At 47.6% G+C, this 16954-nt stretch overlaps 1 protein-coding gene and 3 non-coding genes across 4 annotated transcripts; all 4 read left to right on the forward strand.

Moving 5' to 3' along the window:
* Window positions 1-293: 293 nt before the first annotated feature.
* HSPA8 (heat shock protein family A (Hsp70) member 8) lies at window positions 294-6318 on the forward strand. Its single transcript, XM_090027654.1, has 9 exons — window positions 294-380; window positions 1104-1313; window positions 2202-2407; window positions 2534-2686; window positions 2841-3396; window positions 3765-3967; window positions 4360-4558; window positions 4917-5149; window positions 5891-6318. The coding sequence occupies exons 2-9, from the start codon at window positions 1109-1111 to the stop codon at window positions 6074-6076; spliced, it is 1941 nt and encodes a 646-aa protein (XP_089883780.1). The 5' UTR covers window positions 294-380; window positions 1104-1108; the 3' UTR covers window positions 6077-6318.
* Window positions 3601-3692, forward strand: LOC149853453 (small nucleolar RNA SNORD14). The gene has a single exon (XR_016439223.1). It is a non-coding gene; the product is annotated as a small nucleolar RNA SNORD14 (small nucleolar RNA).
* On the forward strand, window positions 4104-4200 carry LOC149853454 (small nucleolar RNA SNORD14). The gene has a single exon (XR_016439221.1). It is a non-coding gene; the product is annotated as a small nucleolar RNA SNORD14 (small nucleolar RNA).
* On the forward strand, window positions 5337-5433 carry LOC149853455 (small nucleolar RNA SNORD14). Its single transcript, XR_016439219.1, has one exon. It is a non-coding gene; the product is annotated as a small nucleolar RNA SNORD14 (small nucleolar RNA).
* Window positions 6319-16954: the final 10636 nt, after the last annotated feature.

Genomic DNA, 16954 nt, shown 5'->3' on the forward strand with positions numbered 1-16954 from the left:
GCCTCTCCCTCCGCTTCCGAATTCCCCCTATGGAAATGAGGAGGCGGGCCCGAACAGCGGATTGGTTCCCGCGCGCTACTCTGGCTCCACCCCTCCCTTTCCTCGCGGGGGCTGGGAGCATGAAGGTTCGAGAACGCCGGCCGGCGGGCCCGCCCCCTTCCTGTTGCGTCCCGGAGGGTGCGGCGTTCTGGCGGCGACTATTGGCTGTAAGCGCGGGGCGGCGCGGCCGGATTGGCCGGCTGGCGGGCCGGGGGCGTGGCCGTTCTGGAAGGTTCTGAGGGGGGTATATAAAGGCGGCGGGGCGGGAGGGAGGCTGTCTCATTCTGCGTTTGTCGCTGCAGCGGTGTTACAGTTTCGCCGGGGCAGTCTTGCACCGCCAGGTAACCGCGATGGGGGGTGGGGAAGGAGAGGGGGGTCCGCGAGCCTTAGAGAAGGGTTGTCCCTGCGGGGCTGTGTGGGGGGTATCCGGGGTGGGGGAGGGGGCTTCCCGCCACCCACGTGCTCGGCAGTTCCGGGGAGTGGGGGCTGCCGGGGCGCCCCCACGTGTCCCCCCCCCCCCGGCCTCCGCAGAACCGGGGGTGGGAGGGGGGGATCAGCGTGCGCCACGCGGCGCTGGCACCACGTGGGGGTGCAGGGCGGGCTGGGAAATGTAGTCCGCGCTCTCGTGGTGGGGGAGGGGGGCCAGGACACGTGGAGGGCCAGGGAGAAGAGAAGAGGAGGCTTGTCCGACCTTGGGCCCCTGCCCGGCCGGTGGGGGTTGGGATGCTGGGGGGAGGGCTGCCACGTGGTGCCCAGTGTCCTTGATTGTCTCCCAGTATTACCTGGTAATGGGGGAAGTGGGCTCAGTGTCTAGCAGGGGTTCAAGTAGCACTGCTGATTGCCTTGAATGAGATTTTTGGAGGGGGGGGCTTTATTCTAGCATCTTTGTGGCCTAAATGTTAAGGAGCAGCCAGATCAGGAATTCTATGAGTTTGTGGTTATAGAAGTGTTATAAGCAGAATGGACTTAGTCACGGTCAGGCTCGCTCTTGTCCGTCGCCTTCATGTCCCCTGCCCATGCTTCAAGACTTAACTCCTTAACATGCGTCTTGGTCAACCTTTCAGACAAAATGTCAAAAGGACCAGCTGTTGGGATTGATCTCGGGACCACCTACTCCTGCGTTGGCGTCTTCCAACATGGCAAGGTGGAAATCATCGCCAACGACCAGGGTAACAGGACCACGCCAAGCTACGTTGCCTTCACAGACACCGAGAGGTTGATCGGTGATGCTGCGAAGAACCAGGTTGCCATGAACCCCACCAACACAGTTTTTGGTAAGTTCCGGTTAAAATCTCTGTACTTGGCACAGTGTTTCAATGGCAGTTGGCCTGGGTTCTGGATGATTGGCTGGCAAAGCTGAATTCAGAATTGGGTTTACCATGTGGGAGGAGCTGGGGGCCTCACTTCTGACTGACCAGTTCAGGCCACTTACTTCTGCTCCATAGTTTTGGCTAACCAGTGGTGAGGGAGGAACGAATAATTAGTCCTGCTGCATGATGCAGATTTCTCCTTTTTAAGCAAGCTCACAGTTTGATTTAGGAATATTCCAGAAGTCTAGGAAATTTAGAAGGGACAGTCGTTTCTACAGTTGCATAATTCTCTTTCCTGAGAGGTACAGCTTATTCTGGTCTTGCATCTAACATTGGCCTGAACATGAGACCAGAATTACACTGGGTATTTCTGCCTTGTGGTTTAAGTTGCTTCATGCTGCTGAGTAGGTTTTGGGCTTGGTGCTGTTCCAGCCCTCCTCCACTAGGTGGCAGGGAGTGCGCAGCAGCCCGTCTGCTTCCATCCTGCGCAGTCATTGTCTGGCTGCAGACATGTTTCTTAACACTGAAATAACATCATCTTTTACGTGGGGCTTGGGGGGCTTCCCTAGAATAGCCATGCTACAATAGTGTAACTACCTCTGATCTGGAAAGGTTATGGTCAGCATTTCAAGTTTATTCAAAGCTGCAGACTCAAATTGTGTAGCAGCTCTTGGTGGCTTAAAAAAAACAAAAAAAGAAGCTTTGACCCTGTTAAGTTTGCTTCTCCTTCGCTTTAAGCGGTTCTCTTGTGCCACTGACCTGCATTAGAAGCTGCTCTTATGTATTGATTTGACTATATATAAGCATTTCTTTTTAGCTCTTGGGTAACTGACTGACTGTCAACTCTTTTAGATGCAAAGCGGCTGATTGGTCGCAGATTCGATGATTCTGTTGTCCAGTCTGATATGAAGCATTGGCCTTTCACTGTGGTGAATGATGCTGGCAGGCCAAAAGTTCAGGTGGAGTATAAAGGCGAGACCAAGAGCTTTTACCCAGAAGAAATTTCATCTATGGTTCTGACTAAGATGAAGGAGATTGCAGAAGCCTACCTTGGGAAGGTGAGACTTGAGCACAGCTGTTCTCAGTGCCTTCAAGAAAAGGATTATACAAGCCATGGCTTGTATCACTCGCAGGTTGGACTGCAGATCCCACACTGACAGCCTTCTTTGTTTCTCTCCCTGTAGACTGTTACTAATGCTGTGGTCACTGTACCAGCCTACTTCAATGACTCGCAGCGCCAGGCCACAAAAGATGCTGGTACTATTGCAGGTCTCAACGTACTCCGAATCATCAATGAACCAACAGCTGCTGCTATTGCTTATGGCTTAGACAAAAAGGTAAGGCAGGGGTGGGGAGAATCTGAAGTGGCATAAGATGCTTTTTGGTTTCTCTGTGGGCCCAGCTTGAGGCAGTCTCACTCCTGTAAAATGAAAGACTGCACTATTTATTTTTTATTTATTTATTTATTTATTTATTTATTTTATATTCCAGGTTGGTGCTGAGAGAAATGTTTTGATCTTTGACCTGGGTGGTGGCACCTTCGATGTGTCTATTCTCACAATTGAAGATGGTATCTTTGAAGTGAAGTCCACTGCAGGTGATACCCACCTGGGTGGAGAAGACTTTGATAACAGAATGGTCAACCACTTCATTGCTGAGTTCAAGCGCAAGCACAAGAAAGACATCAGTGAAAACAAGAGAGCAGTTCGCCGTCTCCGCACAGCATGTGAACGTGCAAAGCGTACCCTCTCCTCTAGCACGCAGGCCAGTATTGAGATTGATTCTCTCTATGAGGGCATTGACTTCTACACCTCAATCACCCGAGCTCGCTTTGAAGAGTTGAACGCTGATCTGTTCCGTGGTACTCTGGACCCTGTGGAGAAGGCCTTGCGGGATGCCAAGCTGGACAAATCCCAGATCCATGACATAGTATTGGTTGGTGGGTCCACTCGCATCCCAAAGATTCAGAAACTCCTACAAGACTTCTTCAATGGCAAAGAGCTGAACAAGAGCATCAATCCTGATGAAGCTGTAGCTTATGGTGCAGGTAAGCTTTCCCAAAAAGCTTGTGTAGGCCTTCTCAACCTCTTAACTCTTTGGGGTTTTTTGGTTTAGTTTCATTCAAGAGCTCTAGAAAGGACTTAAGCTAGCATAAATGATGAATGAATGAACCCCATCAGTGAGGGGATCTGCTAGGTTAAAAAGCTTAAAGCCAGTTAACAGGGTGGGTTTTAATTGCAGTAGCATCTACTTGCAGTGATGAATTTGGTTCCAAAGCCATTCGTAGTTTCCACCAGAAGTTTGACTAATGATGGCTAAAACCTTCCTTGGATGTCTGAGCGAGTATCTTGGTAGCATAGGGTCAACTGTTTCTTATCTTTTTAGTGTTCTCACACTGCTTTCTCTCTCCTCTAGCTGTCCAGGCTGCAATCCTGTCTGGAGACAAGTCGGAAAATGTACAGGATCTGCTACTACTGGATGTGACTCCTCTGTCCCTGGGTATTGAAACAGCTGGAGGTGTTATGACTGTACTAATTAAGCGCAATACCACAATCCCCACTAAACAAACGCAGACATTCACCACTTACTCTGACAACCAGCCTGGTGTCCTTATTCAGGTATGTGTCATCAAATAATCAGTCCTCAAAGTTGCTTTTGACTCTGGGGCAGGGTGGTCTAGGCAAGGAAGCTGTTGCCCTGAAAAATAGCAGGCAAAAAAGCTCACCCACGTGTGCAGGCTAGGTGTGTGGCTGGTTGCTGTGATGAAAATGATTCCAAAGCCATTCGTAGTTTCCACCAGAAGTCGAAAGACTTGTGTTGGCTCAAGTACCTTCCTTGGATGTCTGAGCGACCATAGAACTTCTTCTCCTGACACCTTTTTGTATTTGGATCTGGTGGGGGTGGGGAAAGGTTGGATGACTCCAACTCACTGAAGTCGGGTGGTGTTCCTAACCTTCCATGTTGACACTTTTTTTTTTTTTTTTTTTTCCTGGTCCTGCTTCCTTACTAGGTGTATGAAGGGGAGAGAGCCATGACAAAAGACAACAACTTGCTGGGCAAGTTTGAACTGACGGGCATCCCCCCAGCTCCTAGAGGCGTACCTCAGATTGAAGTCACTTTTGATATTGATGCCAATGGCATCCTTAATGTGTCCGCTGTGGACAAGAGCACTGGCAAGGAAAACAAGATCACCATTACGAATGACAAAGGTAAGCACTGCAGATGTGCACCTTCTGGATGGCATAGCCGTCTGGTAGTCTTGCCAGAACAAACTTGGGGTTGTGTGTAAACTTTGGCTCTTTCGGCAAGATGCTTGACATGCCACAGCCACAAATATTCTCTGCTGCTAGCACTTCTCGCACATAGCCTTGTCAGTGCACTGGCTCTTGGCAGCCCTTCCTGCTACCTATACATGATGGTGACTCTCTCAGGGTAAAGAGTCAGTTGGCCTTGACTTGTACTAATGGCAAATAATGCTTCCTTTTTGTTTAGAGGCCCAAGACCTGTGGCATCACCAATTCCTCTTGGGCTCATAACTCAAACCGCTGGCAATTTTTTTTCTTGCAGGCCGTCTGAGCAAGGAAGATATTGAACGTATGGTCCAGGAGGCGGAGAAATACAAAGCGGAAGATGAGAAGCAGCGTGACAAAGTGTCTTCTAAGAACTCCCTGGAATCCTATGCTTTCAATATGAAGGCTACAGTTGAGGATGAGAAGCTTCAGGGTAAGATCAGTGATGAGGACAAACAGAAGATTTTGGACAAGTGCAATGAAATCATCAACTGGCTGGACAAGAATCAGGTAGGTGGCAAAAAGACTTCTGATGCTTCGGGTTTTAAGCCCAAAGAAGGGGAAATTTATGCCTGAATCGGACTTAATACACCGGCACTAGAGTACCTTGTACCTGATGCAGCCTCACTAGAACAAATGGGACTCAGTTTTTTTTCTCCACAAAGGCAGAGTTTCTGAGCTTGAGGCCAGTGAGTGGTTGCTGTGATGAAAATGATTCCAAAGCCATTCGTAGTTTCCACCAGAAGTCGAAAGACTTATGTTGGCTCAAGTACCTTCCTTGGATGTCTGAGCGACCATCAGAAACTGCTTTGAGCTTTACCCTAGCAAAGGGGCATGCTGCTCCTAGAAAGACATGGGTCTGCTTATAAACTGTTTGGTGTGTGGTGGTGTGTTTTTGTGGGTTTTTTTGGCTACTAATTTTTGGAGACTAGAACTTTCTTAAGATGGGGGTGGGGGTTGTCCTCCAAAGGATATCAAGGTCACTAGTTAACTTCAGCTGTTTAAAGTACTTCAGTTATTTCTTTCCAAGGAAAGAACAGGTTTGTAAACATCTATATTCTGAACAGTTGTGCTACTTCTTCTAGAGCCCCTAGCTTCTATAAAGAGGGCTGATGGCTCTTGCTGATGGCCAGTAGTATGGGCAAGACCCCTCCCCCCCCCCCCGCCTTGCTATAAACTTGTTCTAAACAACAACACAAAAAAAAAAAAAACCACAACAAGCTATGTATAACCTTACTTTCTGTATTCCAGACTGCCGAGAAAGAGGAGTTTGAGCACCAGCAGAAAGAACTGGAGAAAGTGTGCAACCCCATCATCACAAAGCTATACCAGAGTGCAGGGGGGATGCCTGGAGGCATGCCTGGTGGATTCCCTGGGGGTGGAGCTGCCCCATCTGGAGGAGCTTCTTCTGGACCAACTATTGAGGAGGTGGATTAAACGCATTGGAGCAAGCATTCCACAAGTGGTTACTGGAACTGAAGGACCCAAACTTTGTAGCCAAGTGCATTGACAGTACAACTCCATGTTTTTGAGCTGCTGTATGAAACATTTCTGGGCATTCTAAATACTTGAACATGGTGCACCGGGAAGGGAGGGTGGACACCATTGCACTTTACAGTACTGTTAACAAGTGGAAATGCAACGTGTATGCTAAGAAATAAAGATGTATTTAATTGGCAGCACAGTCTGTTTGTAGCTTTTTCAGTGCAAATAACATGCTATTCCAGTGTCTAGCTCAATAGAGTTGCTAATTTTGGAGTTCTATGTAGACACATGGGTACAGTCCCAGAAGCTGATTTAACTTCCTTTTTATAGGAAGCTCCTAGAGCTCTTGAAAGCCATTTTGAGGAAATGCCACATTTTCTTTCAAATGGGGAAACGGGTTGTTCCTATTCTCTAATAACATGCTAATCGTGACTTGGCCAGAGAAGGCTTTGTAGGATGAACATAACCCACTTATAAATTGCTTTAAGTACAAAGACTTGGTTCCGAGTAGGGGCCAGGAGTGTAAATCAGCATTTTGTAGAGGCCTTTCCAGATACTGGTATAACATTGGGTACTCTTAAATGTGGCACCAGCTAGGCAGCTAAATAAGCTTTTTATTGGGAGGGAGTTGTATGTTTTGCTTCCAAAAGGTGAGCTTGAAAATTTTAAAATGCTGTACTTTTGAACTCCTAAATGTCATCAAATGCTGGTCACCTTTATGGGTGGGGGTTTAGTTGAATTTCTCTGGAGGTGCATTATGCAGCAGCTCCTTTTTTTTTTTTTTTACCTTGCTTTTTTGCTACAGCCCTCCCTGCTGACTGGCCAAGGGACTCTGCCCATTCCTTTTTGGGGGGGGAAGGGGAGAGAAAATAGTAAAAAGCAAGATGAAAGGAGCCACTACCTAGCACACTGCCAATGCGATTTAGATGGATCCCTGTCTATGGAAAAGAGGGGGCTAGGGTGTGGAGAGGTGGGATGCTTGATGGTGAAGTGTGCAGTGGTGTTCCTTGTGGGCTTTCCTTCCTCCTAGCTTTTCTTCAATCTTGAGATTACCCTACTAGTATGGCACACTAGCAGAGTTCAGGTACAACAAAGGCCTAATACAGCACCACATGCTGTTACAAGCATTACCATCTCCCCATCACTGTTAGGCTTTATAGTGACTACCTGCCTAGGTAAGGGATGGAAAATCCTGGCAACTCCCACTTCCTTTCCTTGCCAAATTTTTAGGCTAAGCTAACTGGTTACAGTACAACTTCAACCATTGGGACATCCTGTTTTAGGTGTTTTGGGGGTTTTTTTTAAACTTGTATGCTATTTACAGTTGCTCTAGCTCTTGCTTTATTCTTGGTGATTTTGAGCTGCAGGTAAAATGTGTTTAACTTTTCACCCTGTGCTGTTTTCTCCAAGTGGATAATCACAAGGCCAAATGGATGTTACCTACACTTTTTTAGTCTTTTTCTGCCCTCTCCTTAAGACGGATGGGATGGTGCGGGGGTGGTACTTTGGAAAATACTTCTGTGTACTGAGTCTTTTTACTTTGGGAGCTGACCAATGGAATTTGTAGCCTGCTGAGTACTAGCTTGAGCTGTAACAGTACTTTCCAGTGTGGTCTCTTCAAGTCACTTCACCTCTGGGTTTCTGTTCCCCCAAATGTCATTGGATTACTCTTTCAGGGTGAAGGAGATGTTGAGTAAACTTGCCAAAGCACTTGGAAGGTGAGAGGCTGTGGGTTACAAATAATATCCTTAGAATTAATAGTGCTGTCTGGCTTTTGAGATCTTATATTCTATTAATATTGTACTATACTATAAAACTTGTTCTCAGTAACTTCCAAGTGTCCCTCCACCTCTCCCTGAGTATGTGTTTGGGTTCTGGGATTTTTTTTTTTTTTTTAATTTTTTTTATTTATTTATTTATTTCCTTCCTGCCACAGCCTTTTGATGGAGGGAGGTGAGAGGGCCTTGTGGGCACAGGTTGTAGCTTGGAGCCTGAAGACCTGGTTCCCTGCCCCTGCACTGCTGCTCTGTAGAGCAAGTAGCTTCATCTTGTTGTTGTGGGACCTACTGGGGGGAGGTGCTTGTGGCAGGTTCCAGCAGATTAACTTTGGATTCTGCTTCCTCCTTGTGTTATCAGTGCTACTTATGGCTAATGTTGCATAGATATTGGAAAAACTTGCTTGTGACCTGGAGGAGGTTTCTTTCCCATCTAGTGAGCCCTAGGGAAGAAATAACACAAAAGCAGATGCATGTTCATATAACAGGCATCTGGATGGCTCAAGTTTTCAGCAAGATGTAGATCCTTTCCCTAAATTGAAGGAGATGAGTGGGATTGGGGAGCACTGTTTGCTATGTATCATGGATAAAATTTACCAAACCAGATTCTTTTTTTTTTATTTTATCGTTTATGTTTTTTTTTTTTAAACTGTAAGGTCCAGAGAGCCTGTGCCATTGTGATTTAGTTTGAATGAAACAAATACAGAGTGCTGTAAGCAGCGTCACATCCTAATTGAGCTGAGGTCTCCTTGCCCTATGCTTTCTGCCCTTTATTTTAAAATAATTTTTTCCTTGAATGCTTATATTTGGGGCTGTGGGTTCTTTCCTAGGCTTGCTTGGGTCAGAGTGCTGGTCTTAAACAACACAAATTTGGTCCCGATTGGATCGGCCATCCCCAGCTTTGTCAGCACCTGGGCAATAAAACAGAGTACGTAGCAAATACAATGCTGCCCGTGTTGTTCTGGCAAGCTGCTCTGGCTTTTCATTCCCTCCTCAGTTCCCATGACTAACAAGAATCTATCCTAGCCTATCTAATTCCTGTGGTGTACTTCTCCTTGTTCAAGCACCTACTCTGAATGCCTTCAAGAACAAATTGGATGTTTATCTTGCTGGGATCCTATGACTCCAATGGACTTCCTGCCCCTGGAGCAGGGGGCTGGACTAGATCCAGCCCTAATGTCAATGAAACTTATAGGACTATTTTATATATAAAAATACAGACTTTAGCTTTAATTATTCTTAATTGTACTGAGGTATTTCTCTCCCCCTAATGCCTTTGAATTGGAAATTTGGGCCCCAGGATAAAGTTAGTCTGTTGGGCCTGTGAGTGGCTGACTTGCACTTTATCTCCAAGGACAGTAGATTTCAAATCTGTCATGCTGGTATCCTGGATTGTCATAAAAGATTATTTCGATTGTGGTTAGGATCCAAGGTGAGGAGTCAGGTTTTGGCCATCAAGCAATGGGTAGGTAAAAAGGTAAGGGGATTAGAGGATGATCTTACGACCTACCTTCAAGGACAGATCCCTTGAGTTCTGATTCCACTCACTTCATATCTCTTCACTCTGTGCCTCAGTTCTTCTGTCTGGCAAATGGAGCCAGCAGTTCCTACCCCTCAACTAAAGTAGTGCTTGCACAGTGCTATGAGCTGGTAGTGCTGAGCATCACGCGTGAGGAGGGATTGGTGTGATCCACTGAGTGTGGTGCTGGACTGGGAGTGAAAAGACTTGGGCCGTTTCTTGCTGCTCCGCTCACTATGGCTTAAGACACGATATTGTTAAAACAACCTACTTTGCTTTCCTTTCCAGCCCCTTTTCCTTTTCCCTTTCTAGCGAGCTCTTCAGGACGTGGCCTGACACTGCGGCACCCGAACATTGTCTGGAGCCTTTATGAACAGCTATGTTTCAAATAGCAGCAGCCTCTTTTCTGTCCAGGCACACATGAAGTGAATTGCACTTGGCCATGAAATAAGATTTGGTACTAGGTATAGCAGTTTGATATTAATTCACTATTAGATTGGATTTAGTTTAGGGTTAGCCTTCGAGTGAGAGGGAGGACTAATTTGGAACAGAAATGTGGCCATAATTCAGAGCAGAATAGTGGACTGATGCAAGACTTGTGTTGTCCACGAGGTGTCAGGAGTTGTTCATTTATTCAAAGGACCCTTTTTGTTAAAAGGGACTTGAGTCATGGGGTGGGGTGTGCCCTTTGTAGGGGTATACCACCAAGCTTCGTTACAAGTCTCAGGCCGAGGACTGCGGCATTGTGTTGGAGAACCGGTGCCTTTCCCAGCAAGACTTGGGCACAAGTTGAGGTGTTGGGTCTAATGCTAGGACTACTCACAAGGGACAGGATGCTATTGCCAGCTGTGATTAAATTTGTATTCTTCAAAATCTCTGTGACAATGGCCTTCAGATATGGCCACCAGGATCACAGTCCTGTCGCGCCAGGTGCTGCACAGACCAAGAACTGATGTCAGCCTTGCTCAGCGGGCTCAAATTCAAGACTCGGACAAATTACAGGGCTGCATCTTAGGGGCGGGGGAACCATGGGCTGAGCAGCTGCAGGAACGCTCGCGCCGATGTGCGTGTAGGTCTTAAGCGTTAAAGCTGGGCGAGTTAAGTATTTTGAATGGGTGCTTTTCTTATGAGGCCAAAAAGGACAATGGTAAAGCAGCCTGGTGCCTACTGTCCCAAATGGGCTAGATCAGTGGTTCCTGAATTTTGACAGATTGTGCACCACCCATTTAAAACACCAGTACCACCAGCAAGTCTTTATCATATTTAGTCAAAATTGTTGGCACGTACCACTGGTGGGTTGTGTGGGTACCACCGGTGGTAGGTGTACCGGGGAGCCGCTGGGCTAGATTATTTATATTTATAGGGCAGTGTGTAGGGATGATTGGAAGCAGAGAAATCAGGGAGTTAGGTGATGCTGATGAAGAATTGGCTCCCTCCCTTGTTAGCATTGTGCAGTTAGATCGGGGTGGGCAGTTATTTTGGGCGGAGGGCTGCTTACTGAGTTTTGGCAAGCCAAGGGCAGATAAATATTAATTGTCTAACTTTTAAGGGGCCCCGCAGGCCAGACAGAGTGGCCTGGTGAACCACGTCTAGCTACACTTTGCCCACCCCTGAGTTAGACAAACCTGGTGCACTGTATTCTTACCCTTCTCTGAAATATCTAGCAAAGGCTTCTCTCAAAGGCGGGTCACCTGAGTAAACGAACTCTTGGTCTGTCCTCTGCTGCAATTCCTACGTGGTCTCTGAGAAATCTGCGCTTGGCGTGTGAGGCTGGGAGAGCATGAATGCATAGAGCTGTCTGGGAGATGAGTCTCCCACAAGTTTGAGGGATCTTGTTTCCCTTGGGAGAACTTGGCTGTGCGTTTCTTATAAATGAACAAGATCTTTAAGTTTAGAGAGCGAGACCTGGAGATGAAAGTGTGAGAGGCCTCCAAAGATGGATTGCACGCTCAAGTGCCTGCCCCTTGTCATGGACTAGTTTTATGGCCGTGCAGTTACCACTGGGGTTGGCAATCCATCTTGCGGCCCCAGCGAAATAACCACGTTCCCTTGCAAGCACTGGCCAATTATCCCACAGCTCTAACTGCGGTGCCACCAAAGCTTGGTGCGTAAATCACAGGCTTCAATTACTGCCTGATTAGAGAGGGTAGGAAGTTAATTCCTTGTTTATTTAAGGGTGAAGAGAAGCTCCAAGGATCTCATCTTTCTGGAAAGCCTGGCGGAGCTTGCGTCTCCCAGGGCTATTAGGCTGCATTGTATAATAAGAATCAGGCTGTGAACAATATACACGTCTACGCTGATGCTCTCCCTTCTGCGTTCTCCATATTGAAGCAGGTATGAGACTTTTCCTACACTATTCTGGATATGAGCATTTTAAAAATGATTCTGGCCATTAATTTTAGATTAAAAGCATAACAACATCCTACTGGAATATATAGCCCAGGTCCAAAGCACCCCTGTTTGACGCGTAACTGCTGATGCTTATGTGCAACTGGATTTTTGTCTGAAGCGGCCACCTCCTCACTAGTTGCAAAGTTCCCGATGTCGCCAAGTGCATTTTGGAGCAGCACAGTGGATTCTTTGCGTTGCAGGGTAGCTTCAAATGGGTTGCTGTTTGCTTCTGCAGTGAGGACAGTCCCTGGGACGCTATCAGCGGAGGGCAAAGGAACTCAATTTGGAAGGGTTTTAGCCCTGTTGAGGAGCTGGCGCTGCCTCTGGGCCCATGTGGAGCCCTTCTGAAGCTAGCTGGGCTCCAGGTGAGTGCAGCACTCAGCCTCTGTAGACCTAGTTGCAGGTTCAAGGCCTTTGTGTGTCTGGTGGTGCCCTCCAGCGGCTGACCCCTGGAGAGGCTGAGGGGTGTCCTGCTCAAGAGTTTTGTCCTAGCTCCTGTGAGTGTCCCAGGTCCTGGTGTCTTCAGTATGGCTGCATTGATTTACTCGCTGCTGTATCCTCTGGAGAATAGATGCAGGATGCAGAGCGGTCAGCCGTGCTGCTTGAGGCGGCGCCAGGAGCTGATATGCTCTCACCTTAGCCAGGGCTCCTGCAGATGAGGGTTGAGGCACAGCAGTGGGGCAGTGTCAACCCCCTCCTTCCCTGTTGTACGAATCAATGGGGGTCTTCTGTTTCCAAGGCCCTTGCCCCTGTTTTTCAAACGGCCTGAGCACAAATCTGCTGCAGATTGTTCTCAAGCATGCATGGATTTTAAAGGCTGCTTTATTATTATTATTATTATTATTATTATTATTATTATTATTATTATTATTATTATAATACTTGGCAGAGGATAAAATCCTCACTAATTGCCAGTTCCCGATATCACCCAGTGCATTTCACAGCAGCGCAGGGGATTGTTTGCATTGTGGATCATTTCAAATCAGCAGCAGAGTCATGGAGCCCAGCATCTGGGAGCAGGAAATAAAGAAATCGCCTGAGTCCTCATTTCTGCTCCTTAAATGTGATGTATTAGTTATATGGTCTTTAATTAGCAGGCAAATGGGTACTCAACCAGCTCTTTACAGTTGAAGGGATGAAAGACAAGTCCCCCCACCACCAAGCTTTCCCCTACCTTATTTCTTGCCCCCAGCCCTGATTCTGTCCCTTCATTGATTTCCCCACAATGCCTAATTCTGTTATCTGGAGTGATTTCCAACCGGGGGGTAGTTTATTTCTGTCATCAAATCTCTGATGAAATCTTTAGACATGAAATATTTAGCCTGATACCAACAAATCGCACATAGCGTTAACGTGTCACAAGCTGCCTGGAGACGGCATTAGGGTGTAATTTGAAAGCGAGTGAAGTGATAATGCCATGCGCTCTTCTCCTGTGAGTGTGCATTAATGCATCTTTGCCTGGGCTGGTCATTGACAGCAAATCAACTCGCACTAATAGCATGCAGGAGGGTGGTGAAATTGGGGCGATGCAGAAAATAAAGAATATTGACCGGCCGACTGCAGCGCCTCGGTAGCCTTTAATCTATTATTGCCCTTGATGGGAATGTTTTAATGCAACTTTACTGTCAATCGCATTTATAGTCGCACGCTCTCCTTGCTGGGGAGCACTGTGAAAATGGCAGAGCTCAGAACAAGCTCTGGCTTAGAGCTCATAGTTATTGATTGCTCCAGGGCTCGCAAAGCTGAGTTATAATTATTTCATTAAACCATTTAATGGTTATCAAATATGAGCCCTTCCATCACTCCATTTAGGAAATGTAGTGTGTTTCAGCTTTATTGTTAATCCATGTTGATCTTATTTTCTCAAATTGTTTGATGCTTCCAAGCGGTTGTCGTTTCTCGGCTGCTTTGTCGTGGGGGAGACGCTCCGAGTGGTCCGTCACAACCCGGGCCTGGGAGGGGCTTCCTGGGCCACGGAGTCCAGTCCAGGCACTGATTTATCCAAGGAATCTCTAAAATGGCTACTCCAAATCCTCGCGTGCACCTACGAGGCCAAAACCAAGAGCACGCTATGCTACAACATGGTGCGAGGCAGAAGCAGGGGTGATGAAGACACTGCCACTGCAGTGGGAGAGAAATACATGGGCAAGCTCTGCTCAGAGGATCCTAGGAAGAGGAGATGATGTTGTGTTGGATAAAGAGAAGAGAGAATAGCATTTGACAACAGTTGACCCAAAGTGACGCAAGCGCCTGTTCCAACAGGTTACCCCAGAGGACAACCCCATGTGCTGAGCCCCATCCTCCTTTTACCTGCGCCGTCGTTGACATCAGCGGTGCCACTCTGGATTTATCTCGGGTGAGTCGCAGCAAAGCTGGTCCCTTTGGCTCAATCCACAGCCTACCCTTCAGTAGCCAGGAGCTACCAGAAGACCCCTGTCACTTGGTAGAGGGGCAGTAAGTGCCAGGATAAAAGAGGGTTTTGCTGCTGCGGCGGTAGGGAGATGTTAGGTGTGGACATGCTTGCAGCTTGCTGGTAGGACTGGAAGTCTGCCAGCAAAACTTTGCAGTATAAATTGGACCTCGAGGCTGGCAAATCAGGAGCCCCACGGCTGTCAGTGTTAACCAAAGACCCACAGCAGCATAAACACCCCTAGGTGAATGGTGGTAAACACACTCCAGTGCAAAAGAGAAAAGCTACAGGCCGTGAGCTAGTATTTGCACAGGGCAACAGCAAAAAGTCTCTCTAGAGTTGACTAAATTCACCCCTACATGTACTTTCATGCATGAAGTTAAAAAACAAACAAGCCGTGAAGAGCCATAGCCGAAGCTGAGAAGTGGAAGAGCAACTAGTGGCTCAGGTGGTGCGGTCTGAGTATTGCTGCTCTGGCTCAACAGGTCAAATGGCAAAGCTGGCAGTGCCTGGGGAAGGGGATCAGCCGGGCCCTCCCCGGCAGAGCAGCTAAAGAGGTGCATAGTGCATCGGTCCCTGGTGCCAACTCGGAGGCCAAAATAGCAGCCAGCCCCCAAGGTGCAAAACTGCCCAGTTATGCCTCTGTCCCTCACCAAATATTCTATGTGCTGTAGGGGACACAGCCTGATCCAGTGGTTGGGTTGTGCTGTTGTCTGCTCTGATTCTCACTGGCACTAAGCCTGGGGGTGATTCATTTCATCACTATGCCTCAGTGTTGCTACCTGTAACATGGAGATGTTGCACGAACCATACCTGGGGCCAAATCCTGCCCTCCTCTGCGCCATAGTGAATCCAAATGAGAACTGCATTGCCCATAATTTGCATGGAAGCCACAAGGCAAAATCTGTCCTGCTCCTTCAGCTCAGGGCAGACCAGATAAACCAGCATGGAGTGCATTTGTATTCAAGTTTTGCTGAAAGCAGTGTCTTCATTTGCACCCTTACATTAAAACCCTGGGCACTTTGCAAAGACCATATCTTAATTTTAACCAGATTCCTGTTTTCTGTGGGAAGGTAATACACTTCTGCAGAGTCCTTTATCAGTATTCTCTGCTGCCTTCCTACAGCTGCTCATTTTGGGCTGCCTCAACCTATGCTGACCTCATTTTCTATCACAGAGCAGCGAAGGATGTGGTAAAAATTAGTTATATTAGTCACTCCTGATACAGCCAGTTTATTTGTGATATGACAAATATTTCAGCCATTAGGATCTTTCCATCTCTTAGCAGCTTAAATGCACTCACTTATATTCCAAATCACTGCTTAATTTAAAAGCCTATTTGTCTAGATTGTCGCAGGCATGAAAAAAATGCAGAACACTCACTCTTTCAAATAGGACTGCACGCAGAATTGGAGTTCTGCTTTTGATTGGCCCTCCCCCTCCATACCTTCACACTAAGCAAAGCCACCGGCTAATCACTAAGTGCACAACATAAGCACATCAATCCCGTGGAGATGGGTGGGGGTGGGCGCTGGAAATTAAGCATCTAGACTCCTGGGTTCTGTCCCTGGCGCGTCGCTTAGCCTTTCCGTGCCTCAGTTTCCACATTTGTGCAATGAAGATGCAATATCTACCTATTTTGCAGGGAGGATGGCAAGGCAGCGTGAACCGTTAGTTTGCAAGAAGCTTTGAGATGGCGTGATAAGGCAGAGTCTTCGGAGACCACTGGATAACCCCACTGTGACCAGGGAGGGAAGGCAGTCCATTGATTAAAACAATGGTTCTCAACTTTTTTTTTTGCACCGGGACCCATTTTTAAGCACCAATGGTCAGTCCCAACCCGGTGCCCCTCACTCCTGACCTGCTGCCCCTTCCCCAGGTCTCCACCCCCAGTGTGTGGGGTGGGAGGTTTGTCCCAAGCAGCCCCTCGCAGGCTGCAAGGGAAAAGCCACAGTTTCCTGTGTTTTTCTCCTTTAAAGGAGAATCCGTTTTTAAACTTTGTTCGCAACCCTTTCATGTATGCTTGGGACCCACTTTTGGGTCGCAATGCATGGGTTGAGAAATGCTGGGTTAAATTACCGGAGTATCGCTCCCTGCTCCTGGCACAAGCCTTGTCCAGACTTACTGCCAGAGCTCCCGGGCCACTGATGTGCAATAACAGCCAGGCCACCCTGCCAGCTCCTGGGGGTCCACTACAGTAACTGAGTCAGCAGGACATAAAGAGCACCCAGGAAAAGTCCCCAACTACCAGGCAGCAGCAATTAGAGAGCCGGCATTACCCTGCCAACAAAAAGCTTTGTGTGATGCTGGAAAAATTATGCAGTGGAGGCCAAACCTGTGTGACATCAGACCGCTTGCTTGGTCTCAATGACCTCGTTCCCATGCCATGGTGCTGCCCTTTCTACCTGGGGTGCTGGCAAACACATTTGAGATCTAAAGGGGGCTGTGTAGTTCCCTCAGACAAACGATCAGAGTTTCCTTTCACTGAGATGCACGTTAATACCTGCTAGGCCAGCACCCCGGTGACTTCTTGTTCAAAGACCGGCCAATGCCAGGGAAAGTGGCAGTGGCCGCAGTCTGGGAGTGTGGGATTGGGAGTGCAGCCTGGGCAGTCCTGGGAAGGCTGCCAGAGGGCAGGACTGGACTTCAGTTTGCTACATGCAGCTAATCAGGCCCCTGTTAGAAATGTGCAATGAAACAGCTCCCAGGGATTTGAGAATATGTCACTGCTTCAC

The sequence above is a fragment of the Crocodylus siamensis genome, chromosome 14 (genome assembly GCF_052110815.1).
Source record: "Crocodylus siamensis isolate JL-2025a chromosome 14, ASM5211081v1, whole genome shotgun sequence".
NCBI classification, from domain to species: domain Eukaryota; kingdom Metazoa; phylum Chordata; order Crocodylia; family Crocodylidae; genus Crocodylus; species Crocodylus siamensis.